Below are 12686 nucleotides of genomic sequence, written 5' to 3'. Positions count from 1 at the left end.
TACTTGATAGTGTCTGACTATTATTCCAGGTTTTTGGAGATCCTAAATCTACCAACAACTACTAGCAGTCAGGTTGTAGCTAGGCTGAAGGCTACATTTGCACGTTTTGGTATCCCTGAAATTGTAGTTAGCGATAATGGGCCACAGCTAGTTTCAGAAGAGATGAGGAGGTTCAGTGATGATTATGATTCATCCATGTGACTTCAAGCCCACACTACCCCCAGAGTAATGGACAGGCAGAGAGGGCTGTTCAGATAGCCAAAAGCATATTAAGGCAGGAAGACCCTCTCCTCGCCCTGTTGACATACAGAGCTACACCCTCTTCTTCCACTGGAGCCAGTCCAGCGGAATTGCTCATGGGTAGGAGACTCAGAACCACCTTACCCACATTGCAGCATAACCTGAAACCGGCCTGGCCTAAAGAGGAACTGATCAAAACCGCTGACGCCGCAGCCAAATCGAGGCAGGCTTTCTACTACAACCGCAGGAACGGCGTGCGGACACTGCGCCCACTGAACTCTGGTGACGCAGTACTCACCAAACTTGATGGACAGAAAACATGGACAATGCCAGCAGTTGTTCACAGTCAGAGCTCCACTCCCAGATCCTACATAGTGGAGACAGCTCAAGGTGAACATTACAGAAGGAACAGGCGCCACCTGTTGGCCACACCCAAAACACTCACCTTTGTCAGCAGGGATCCTGACCATGTCACTCCAGGGGAGAGTGGAAACATGGATGAGTCCCGAGCAGCAGAAATGCCAACTTCCACACCATATGTTACTCGCTCTGGCAGGGTGAGCAAGCCTGCAATCCGGCTGGATTTGTGAGGCGTATGGACTTGTGTACTGTGGGGGATTTTTTATTTTTTTTTGTGAAAAGGGGGGTGATATACAGGTTAGAAAATCATCTTAGAGGGGGAGATGTAATGAATGAAAGGTCACGTGTTTAACTTGACCTACTCACGGGTGTACGTGCAGTGCGTGTGACGTATACAGGAAGTTAGAAGCGCATGTTATGAAGGTTGTATGTTGGATGAACGCTAGTAAAAGCTACACAGTTAAGAACGTACGAAGTCGGCTCGTTCTTGAATTATTCTTATGTCAGTAAGACAAGGCGTCTACGGACATTACAGTAAGAACATGTTTTTTTCTATGAAGTCTCATAGTCCCCAAGCCAGGCTGGTGGCTAGTGCTCTCTGACGGGACGGTTACCCGTCCCTTGGGACAGTCCAGGCTCCACAGATGTTTCAGCACCAGTCTTTGGTTGCTCTGAGGAGTCAGGCAATCCCAGGGTACCGCGGTCAAATGGGAAGCATGCTATGCTTTACCATCATCCAGGATGTAAGTGCTAGGACCCACTTTCCTTTTTATCAGGATGGGCGCAGAGAACCTCTGATGCCCTTTCATCACGTGCACAGGTTTCCGCACACGCACTCTGTCCCCTTCTCTGAATGAAGGAGTGTGAGCACCCCGTCTTCTGTCACAGTACTCTTTCATGTGAGATTGGCGAAGCGACACCCGGCCACGCACCTCACTACCCTGCGCTGTCACACCCGGAGGAGAGAGAACGTTGAGCTTAGTTCTCATCTTGCGACCATGCAGGAGTTCAAACGGAGATGCGCCGGTCGTGGCGTGCGGTGTAGCTCGATAGGCTTGGAGGAAATCCATGGTTGCAGCTTTCCAGGGTTGATGCTGAATGATTGCAGCTTGGATACAACCTTTGAGTACTTGGTTAAATCTCTCGATTGCACCGTTAGCAGCTGGATGGTATACAGAGGAGCGAATGTGAGTGATCCCTCTGTCCTGGAGGAATGTGGAGAACACAGCAGATGTAAACTGCGGTCCATTATCAGTGACCAGGGACTCTGGGTTGCCATAGCGGCTGAAGACACTGCTGAGGAATCCCACCACTGTAGTAGTGATTGCGAACTTACAGTCCCATGTTGCAGTTTCAAACGGTCCAACAATGTCCACGCCCAGCTTACTCCAGGGGCCCTCAGGTAGAGGTACCGGTTGCAGTGGTGCCTCGGTCACTTTTGCTGACTTGTCTGAACTTTGACACAGTGAGCATGTAGATATCTCTGAGCGTACCAATGCATCAATACCAGGAAACCAACACAGCTCACGCAAGCGTTGCTCCGTTCACACAATACCCTGGAGCAGGCGCGGATCTACGGGGTGGCAAGGCGTGGCAGCTGCCACCTCTGGGACACAGTCTTGCCACCCCATTTATAAATCAGATAATGTGTTTTTAAAGTATATTTTATGTACATGCATGGTGAAGGTCAATGAGACCTGCACCAAACTCATCTCAAACAGAAGTCGCCGATTTAGAATCCCCCTCCACCTCCGCCTGGAGGCTGTCGTGAGCCAGGGCAATGAGTGTGCAGCGCAAGGAGACAGGCACAACCAAGCGTGACTCTCGAAACACTAAGTTGTCCTTCACACACAGTTCCTGCCTGATCTTTTAGTATGGTTGCAGAACTGGATTCACCGTTTTAACAGACGGCGGCCACTGCTGGTTGATTTGCTCATGCAGAGATGCAAGTTCAGGGCAGGAGAAGGAAGCATCTTCAAACTTCCCCGCAGACACTGAGACAGGGGCCGTCGACAGCAAGGCCACTAACTCAGGTTCTGTGTCCTCGACCAGAGGGGAGGCAGCAGATAGAGGTAAACGTGAGAGGCAGTCGGCTGTATGGTTTAATGATGCAGCCCGATACACAACATCATAGGTGAAACAGAGGAGAAGCGCAGACCATCGTGCAATGCGCATCCCTGCTCGATCAGCACCAGTGTAGTGAGCCTGATGATCAGTGCGCAGTGTGGACTTCCTGCCCCACAGATATGTCCTCCATTTCTCCACTGCCCAGACGCATGCAAGAGCCTCTTTCTCTACGGTGGAGTATTTCCTCTCTGTTGAAGTCAGTGAACGTGAAGCAAACGTCACTGTGCGTTCTGTGTGGTCTGGATGCATCTGGGTGAACACAGCTCCCAGTCCGTAGTCGGAGGCGTCAGTCGAAATTATGGTTGGGAAGTCCGGATTGAATAGAGCAAGCGCCGGGCTGTCCACCAGCAGCTGTTTCACAGTCAGGAAGCATTTCTGAGCCTCTTCAGTCCACTCGAATGTGCCTTCTTGTTGCAGACAGGCACGGAGAGGCTCTACCTCTGTAGCGTAGTTGGGTATAAACTTTGCATACCACGAAAGCATACCTAGGAAGGAGCGAAGGCTGCCCGCATCTTTGGGAGCCGGGGCCTGAGTAATTGCCTGCAAGTGCTCTGTGTCAGGCTCGATGCCTTTTGCTGTCACCAGGTGTCCCAGGAACTTCAGACTGGCTTGGCGGAAGTGGCATTTCTTTTCGTTCAGCTAAAGGCCTGCTCCTTCCAGCCATTGTGAACAGTTTCCAGAGCTGTGTCATGCTCCTGTGCTGTGCGTCCGTAGCAGATGACGTCATCCAGGTAGTTCTGAACATTAGGCACACCCTTCAACACTGTCTCCATCAACTTTTGAAAGGCTGAAGGGGCTGAAGGGGCTGAAGCCAGGCCGTAGGGAACTCTGCAGAACCGAAACAGCCCATCATGTGTGATGACCCTGACCTTGACCTTGGTTGACCTTGCAGAGTGTGTGTGTGTGTGTTTTGAGTGTGGGCCTATGATTGATGCTATTTGATTTTATTTAGTATTTATTCATATTTGGGATTTAGTCCTATTTGTATTTATTCGTGAACGTGATTTTGAGAAATGTTGTTTTATATAAATAAATAGCCTACCATAATTTGGCATTACATTTAGGGAAACCTTCTTGTGTCATAGCTCATAGGTAAATCATGTTAACTGTTAAAAGAATAGATAAAAATTAGGACAAGAGACAAAATCAAAATCTAAGTGATATATCTTTATTATATATCCTAAATTAATTTGGAGGCACCGCCAGTTATTTTAGTTTAAAGGAGAGTACTATCAAAATAGTTTAAGAGCATACAGGTAATAGCGCCATTTATTTTGAAACCGTACCCAGGCCCCGCCCACAGTACTACTACACATAGCATATTCAGGTACCCCCCCTACTGAAACACAATAATGGCTCAACCGAGACTTTTTGAGGCATCAGCTGTGCTCCTACAACCTCCGTAGGTTATGAAATTGATGATGATGATGATGATGATGATGATGATGATGATGAGATACCGAGGAAGCACTCACGATGCGATGTACATCGTTGACCGTGATTTTAGGGAGGTCCGGCAAACAGCAAGTGTAAAACAAAGCCATCCCTTCTCTCAACAAACCAGACCGGAAGTTCTTGTGTAAGTATTCGTACGTCGGAAGTCGAACGACGCCATCTTACGCACCCAGGCTGTCATGGAAATGTGGGAGCCACCCCTATCACCTACACTGCCGAACCAGAAGTCCACCCTGACGAAATTATACTTTGCTTTTTTTGCATAATTTTCTGTGAAGCACTAAGTGTTTCATTAAAGTGTATGAAACTGCACAATTTAAACAAAGTGTGATTTATCAATAGTGAAAAATACCCTTGAAAATCATAGGTGTCCCAGTGATGCTATTGGTCCAGTCATCATAAGGATAAACAGACACATAACACTTGAGAGGAAACCCACTCCATACAGACCAGGTGTCTGTATGCAATGTGGGGAAACAGAATAAGGGAGCAGGTTTAGCCCTATACATGATGGTACCCCAGTCACTGACAGAAAACATCACAGACCTGCAATATATGACCATCAGGGGTGATATTCAACAGGCTGGTGTCCTCCATGGAACTAGGCCCACTGTCCTTCTGAAACACAAGGGACAAGGGACCAAGGAGGGGCACAGTTTAATAGTACACACAAAACAGTAGCTTACACATTATAGTGCACACAGTAAAGCAATTAACACATCATCGTAATAGTTGCTATGGAAATAGTAAAAGGAACCTAATCTGCTGAAGCACGATGAAGGGCTAGGGTTGTTTTTAACCTGTGCCTCACATGTAAGTTGGTCGATACAGATACGCTGTTTGAGTTACCTTTGAGAGAGCATATATGGTCCATGGGGGGAGTATGTGATCTTTCAGTGAGCCGCAGTCGCAGGAAGATAATCCAGAAGAGACACAGTCATCATGACGCTTAAAGAGATTGGTAGCGACAAAACCTTGTGATCAAGTGTCTTTATGCATGCTCAATAATCCAGGTAAGAAAATCACAGAAAGTTGAATCAGTTCATCTGAACACAATGTTTACTGAGAGAGAAACGTTTCATCATCATCAAAGTGACTTCTTCAGTCTCAACTGACTGCAGGTATCCCACCCTTATAAACAATACAGTGGCATAACGACCAAAAGCAATGATCAGTTTCATATACAAATTGCTGTGAGCATTAACTAGAGTTTCAATGGCCATGTGTACTACTCACAGAGGATTTGGGAATGGTTGCAATCACAGCATTGTAAGATGGTGACAGATGTACTCTTAGCCCCCCCCCCCCCGATGGTCGTTCCTTCTTCACATAGAGGGCCTCTTTGACTGCCTGTTCAAATCAGCGTTCCTCCCTATCAAGGATGTGCACATCCTCATCCCTTAAAGAGTGGCCACTAGCCTGTAGATGGTATAGACTGGTGAGTCCTGGCCTGGCATATTAGCTCCCCTGTGTTTGCCATCCTCTTGGCCAGTGTCTGTTTGGTTTCCCCGATGTGCGAGTCAATGCAATCCTTCCGGCACTTAACAGCGTACACTGTATTGCTCTGTTTGTGCCGGGGGACCTGATCCTTGGGATGGACACATTTCTGGCACAGCGTGTTTTGGGGCTTGAAAGCAATTAAAACACGGTGTTTGGAAAATATGCGTCTCAACTGTTCCAACACTCCTGCCACATACAGAATCACCACTGGTTTATACCACTGGTTACACCACTGGCTTATCCTCTGTGAATAGTACACATTGCCATTGAAAATGTAGATAATGTTCACGGCAATTTGCATATGAAACCAATTGTTTCGGTCATTATGCCACTGTATTGTTTATAAAAGTGGGGATACCTGCAGTCAGTTGAGACTTAAGAGGTCAGTTAGATGAGTGGTGAAACGTTTCTCTCTCAATAAACTTTGTGTCCAGATGAACTGATTCATCTTTTTTCTGATCGTCTAAAAATGGGTTCAAAAGGGTATTGGAAGGGGGATACTATAGATGGGAGGTGAGATATGAAGGATCAGCTTTTCAAAATGATGCTAACAGCAAAATTGAAGTAACCGAGTGGGGAGAAGCATTGCCATGCCTTGTGGCACAACAAAGAAATGTCCAGAATGACCTGGATGTGAGTAAAGAAGCCAGGCAAGCTGTGGTTAAGTGAAGTGAGTTGAAATGGAGCAGGATCGAGGTGAAACAACAGTGGTCTGAGGTCATCAAGGGCTGTGTCAACCTCTTCTTGGCCGGCAAAGGGGGCAGGTGCATTTAAAGCTTTGATAGGCAGTTTTTATGGTGTCATTGGGCAAATTTTCATAATAACCTTTCAGTATATTGTATTTCAAGAAGTCTGAGAGAAAACTAGACTTCCACACCCCCTCTTGGCTCTGTGTTCAGGCTTTAAAAAAAATTAGCCCAAGACGGAAGATTTTAGCCAATCACGGGTCAGTTCAGAGAGAGGGCCTTCCTATTGGCTCTTCTGTAAATGCAAAAATCAACACGAAATGGCTGCTTCATATGAACGATACTAGTGTAACTAAGAGATTCACAATAAATAAATAAATAAATAAATACATTTTTACATGAATAGCTTATCAACTATTTTGCAAGTGTCACATGTTTGCAATAATAATAATAATTGGAGTAATCAAAAATCAAGTTTAGACTGTTACTCTGCACTGGAGAACGCTAGTGTGTTCTAGGACAGCAATGAACTTTACGAAGGAAATGATGCAGCCAGCACACGTCATAAATAGTGACACGACGTGCACGATCACGCCCAAATTACAAGCCGTCTTTTTGACGGCTCATGGTCGTTATAGGTAGATCTAAACTTGCCAACATGTGTTTCAACATGTTCAAACATGTTAATCAACATGTTTGATTATTGCCAACATGTCTGGGTACAGCCGCCGTTTCAGACGCACCATGACTACCACCGAGGCGTTGCAGTATTTACAGGCATTGGACAGCGGCCATTTGTTAAAATTTTAACTTTGATGTCAGTCGTTTCTTAACAGACATACTAACACATGTAATGCATTAAAATCTCAATTGGGTATTTATCAGAGTATACAGTTTAAAAACTGGCGGTTATTTTGACCGCTCATGGTCGTTCTAGTTCTTTTTAAGTTCCGGTCATCGTTTTGGGACTGTTTAAATGGTTATTTTCAGTACTTTTTGTAATGAATGAAAGGTCACGTGTTTAACTTGACCTACTCACGGATGTACGTGCAGTGCGTGTGACGTATACAGGAAGTTGGAAGTGCATGTTATGAAGGTTGTATGTCGGATGAACACTAGTAAAAGCTACACAGTTAAGAACCTACGAAGTCGGCTCGTTCTTGAATTATTCTTATGTCAGTAAGACAAGGCGTCTACGGACATTACATGGTGTCAGAATAGTCTGTGTATCTGAACACGAGCGGTCATGCCGAAGTTTAATCCGCCGAGTGAATTCAAGTTTGACTGCCCCGTTGAATGGCCGGAGTGGAAACAACGGTTTTCGCGCTTCAGGCTCGCGACAAAGCTGGATAAAGACGACGGGGAGATTCAAGTGAGTTCGCTGATTTACGCAATGGGAAGCGAGGTTGAAAAGATATTCAGCTCGTTTGACTTCGCGGCGGAGGGTGATAAAGTGGACTATGATATCGTACTGAAAAAGTTCGACGACTACTTTATTCCCCGCCGTAACAAAATACATGAGAGGGCGTGCTTCTATCAACGTAGCCAGCAGCCAGGAGAAACAGCGGAGATGTACATCCGGACATTGTATGAGCTGTCTGAACACTGTGAGTTTGGGGACAAGAGGGAGGAACATATCAGAGATCGTCTGGTAGTGGGCATAAAAGACAAAGTGCTCTCCCGTCAGTTCCAGCTCACAGCGGACCTTACTCTGGTGAAAGTCATTGAACAAGTGCGCCAGGCGGAGGCAATAACAAAGCAGCTCAGCCTCCAAGCTAACCAACCACAGGCCCAGCTGGCTAACGTCAATGTTGTCCGACGGCGGGACGGACGCCAAAAGAAAAAGGGCGGACAGCGTCATGGTGGCAGCAGACCTGCAACCAACAAAGTAGATGAATGCGGGAGGTGCGGCAAGACGCAGCACACCGATGAGCGGAAGTGCTCTGCAACGAACAGTAAGTGCAACAAGTGTCATAAAAAGGGACATTGGGAGCGTGTATGTCACTCTAAAGCGGTGAGAGAAGTCACTAAAGAGGTTAAACAGCTGTACTTTCTGGGAGAAGTTGGCAAAGAGAGCAGTCAGGAAGATTGGACTGTTAGTTTAACAATAAGTGATGTACCAATAACCTTTAAAATTGACACGGGGGCTGACGCTACTGTTATCAACCAAGGGACATTTAAAAAGCTGAAGCCAAACATAAAACTGGGACCTCCTGACACATGCTTCATAAGCCCAGGTGGAAACATCAGCTGCATAGGACAGTTTCAGGCCACAACCAAATACAAGGAGAAACAATACTCCTTTCCAGTGTATGTGATCAAGGGGAGAGGCAGCTGTCTGCTGAGTCGTCCAGAGGCAGTGGAGATGGGTCTAGTGAAGCGGATGGATGAGGTCAGTGGAGTTTTCGGTTCAAGTGGACTGCTGAAAACAGACCCAGTGAAAATAGCTCTGGTGGAGGATGCCCAGCCATACGCGGTGCATACAGCCAGACGGATACCGCTGCCAGTTGTACCACTGGTTAAGAAAGAACTGCAGCGCATGGAAAATGAGGGCATTATTGAAAAAGTGAGTCAGCCCACAGAATGGTGCGCCGCTATGGTGCCGGTGCTGAAACCGAACAAGAAAGAGGTTCGCTGCTGCGCTGACCTCAGGAGGCTGAATCGAGCGGTGAAACGTGAGAAATACGTGCTGCCCACTATGGAGGAAATAATGCCAAGGCTTGCAGGGTCAAAGTTCTTCACAACGTTGGATGCAGCAAGTGGGTTTTACCAGATCCCCTTGCATGAAGACAGCAGGGGGCTCACCACTTTCATCACCCCATTTGGAAGGTATGCTTTCAGCCGCCTTCCATTTGGTATAACGAGTGCTCCAGAGATTTTCCAGAGAAAGATGGCGGAAACTCTGACCAGGCTAAAGGGCACAGGGGTGTACATGGATGACATCCTTATACATGGAGAGACTGAGGAAATCCATGACCGGCGCCTAGCAGAGGCGCTGGGGGTAATTGAAACAGCAGGTCTCAAACTGAACCAAGCGAAATGCAAGTTCAAACAGAAACAACTCCGCTTCCTTGGTCACATCATCGACGAGGCAGGCATCAGACCTGACCTGGATAAAGTGGCCGGAATAGAGAACTTTCCTCAGCCCCAGAACGTGACGGAACTCAAGAGGTTCCTCGGGATGGTGAACTATTTGGCAAAATACGTCCCAGAGCTGTCCACTGTAGGTCAGCCGCTTTATGGACTGCTTAAAGCAACGACAGAGTGGCTGTGGGGACCTGCACAGAACACAGCATTCCAAGACCTTAAAGCAGCACTCGCCACCGCCCCGGTACTCACCTTTTATGACGTCACTAAGGCTACGGTGGTGTCAGCAGATGCCAGCAGCTACGGGCTGGGGGGCGTTCTGCTCCAGCAGCACGGGGAACACTGGAAGCCCGTGGCCTACTGCTCCCGACGGCTGAGTGACGCAGAGACAAGGTACGCACAGATCGAGAAAGAGTGCTTAGCCAGCGTCTGGGCATGTGAAAGGTTCGAGAAGTACTTGTTTGGGCTTGACAATTTCAGACTTGTCACCGATCATAAACCACTAGTGCCTCTCATGAACAGCAAAGACTTGGATAATTTGCCCATTAGGTGCCAGAGACTGTTAATGAGGCTGATGCGTTTCAATGCAGTGGCTGAATACGCACCAGGCAAAACTTTAGCTGTGGCTGATGCACTCTCCAGAGGCCCAGAGCAGTGCTACGGAGATGGTGCTTCTCATGATGTTGCAGCGCACATTGATGCCATCGTGTGCCAGGTGCCTGCCACACCTCAAAGGATGCAGGAGATAAAACAGAGCACGGATGGGGATCTGCAGCTCCAGACAGTGTTGGGCTTCATCAGACACGGCTGGCCTGAGTATGTCGATAAAGTGCCGGAGACAGTCAGAGACTTTTATCAGGTGAGAGGGGAGTTATCTGAGGTAGATGGTTTAGTCATCAGAGGCAGTCGTATCGTCATTCCCACAGAGATGAGGGAGGTGATCTTAGACAGAATACACGACGGGCACCAGGGGATAGTTAAGTGCAGAGAGAGAGCTAGCCAGTCAGTGTGGTGGCCCAAAATGACAGAGCACATTACAACAAAGATACAGCAATGTCAATTCTGCAGAGAACACAAGAACACACAGAGAAAAGAGCCTTTAATGTCAAGTGAGCTCCCATCCAGACCATGGCAGAAAGTTGGCATAGACCTGTGTGAGTACAAAAAGCAAAACTACTTGATAGTGTCTGACTATTATTCCAGGTTTTTGGAGATCCTAAATCTACCAACAACTACTAGCAGTCAGGTTGTAGCTAGGCTGAAGGCTACATTTGCACGTTTTGGTATCCCTGAAATTGTAGTTAGCGATAATGGGCCACAGCTAGTTTCAGAAGAGATGAGGAGGTTCAGTGAGGATTATGATTTCATCCATGTGACTTCAAGCCCACACTACCCCCAGAGTAATGGACAGGCAGAGAGGGCTGTTCAGATAGCCAAAAGCATATTAAGGCAGGAAGACCCTCTCCTCGCCCTGTTGACATACAGAGCTACACCCTCTTCTTCCACTGGAGCCAGTCCAGCGGAATTGCTCATGGGTAGGAGACTCAGAACCACCTTACCCACATTGCAGCATAACCTGAAACCGGCCTGGCCTAAAGAGGAACTGATCAAAACCGCTGACGCCGCAGCCAAATCGAGGCAGGCTTTCTACTACGACCGCAGGAACGGCGTGCGGACACTGCGCCCACTGAACTCGGGTGACGCAGTACTCACCAAACTTGATGGACAGAAAACATTGACAATGCCAGCAGTTGTTCACAGTCAGAGCTCCACTCCCAGATCCTACATAGTGGAGACAGCTCAAGGTGAACATTACAGAAGGAACAGGCGCCACCTGTTGGCCACACCTAAAACACTCACCTTTGTCAGCAGGGATCCTGACCATGTCACGCCAGGGGAGAGTGGAAACACGGATGAGTCCCGAGCAGCAGAAATGCCAACTTCCACACCATATGTTACTCGCTCTGGCAGGGTGAGCAAGCCTGCAATCCGGCTGGATTTGTGAGGCGTATGGACTTGTGTACTGTGGGGGATTTTTTATTTTTTTTGTGGAAAAGGGGGGTGATATACAGGTTAGAAAATCATCTTAGAGGGGGAGATGTAATGAATGAAAGGTCACGTGTTTAACTTGACCTACTCACGGATGTACGTGCAGTGCGTGTGACGTATACAGGAAGTTGGAAGTGCATGTTATGAAGGTTGTATGTCGGATGAACACTAGTAAAAGCTACACAGTTAAGAACCTACGAAGTCGGCTCGTTCTTGAATTATTCTTATGTCAGTAAGACAAGGCGTCTACGGACATTACACTTTTTTTTACATTTCACGTTTTATAGACCTTGTTACGTTTCTTAGATTAGCAATATGTGTTTTCCGTTTTTTTTTCAGGTAATATTTTCACTTTTTTAATTTTGCTATTTAAGTTTGACCATGTCTCTCTGAAGTTTAAATTGTTTAAAATGGTATTATAGTTGTTAAAATATCAATTTTGGTGTCAGTCGTTTCCTAACAGGCACACTAACTTATGCGGTGCATTAATCTCTCAATTGGGTATTTATCCTGACAGAATATAGAGTTTAAAAACTGGCGGTCATTTTGACCGCCCATACGGGCCCGGCGCCACGAGGGTTGTGAGGGGGCAACGCCCCCTCAGTTGTAGTTTTAGCCCCCTCAGTTTACGTTCTCTGTACCCTATAGAAAAATAGCAAAAATTGCAAAAACAACAAAAAAATATTGGCTGAGATACAAATGTCATAGAGACTACAGTACTTCGACGTACTGAACCCTGTGACTCTCCCTCCGCAACTTCTACAGCTCCCCACATCTCCCTCGTCCCCAGCGATCTTCACGTTTTTCCCCGGACCTCTCCAGCGATCTCCCTCCGTGTCCCTCTACGTGGACCCCTCCTTTCGGACTTGACTTCCTGGATCTCGGACTCGGACTTCCTCAGACAACCCCTTTTGGATCACGGACTGGACTTGCTTTCTAGGTGCACGCACATTATTCAACACTTCCTTGTCATTTACATACCGCACCACATATAGGCTAAAAACACTCACACTTAGTTATATACGCAAACCACTGGACATCACACATAGTTTATTCACACATCCCACTAACAAAACGTTTTTGCATCATACATTCCCCGCACTCTATTCCATTTATTATTTAGTGGCAGTATTTGTTATCTCCCTTCCTTGTTATTCCCCTCCCCCAACAGAACTGTCATCC

The 12686-nt window shown here is 47.0% G+C and overlaps 1 protein-coding gene across 1 annotated transcript in view; it reads right to left on the bottom strand.

Moving 5' to 3' along the window:
- The window catches only part of dgkab (diacylglycerol kinase, alpha b), a 201651-nt gene that overhangs the window by 42388 nt on the left and 146577 nt on the right, over window positions 1-12686 (bottom strand). The window contains 2 exon segments of the mRNA XM_056273361.1: window positions 4729-4773; window positions 5032-5130. Of these exon segments, the coding sequence (XP_056129336.1) occupies window positions 4729-4773; window positions 5032-5130 (144 nt within the window).

Source organism: Lampris incognitus, chromosome 2, assembly GCF_029633865.1.
Source record: "Lampris incognitus isolate fLamInc1 chromosome 2, fLamInc1.hap2, whole genome shotgun sequence".
NCBI classification, from domain to species: domain Eukaryota; kingdom Metazoa; phylum Chordata; class Actinopteri; order Lampriformes; family Lampridae; genus Lampris; species Lampris incognitus.
The sequence above is the reverse complement of the archived record's forward strand: the minus strand, read 5'-3'. Positions and strand labels throughout refer to the sequence as shown.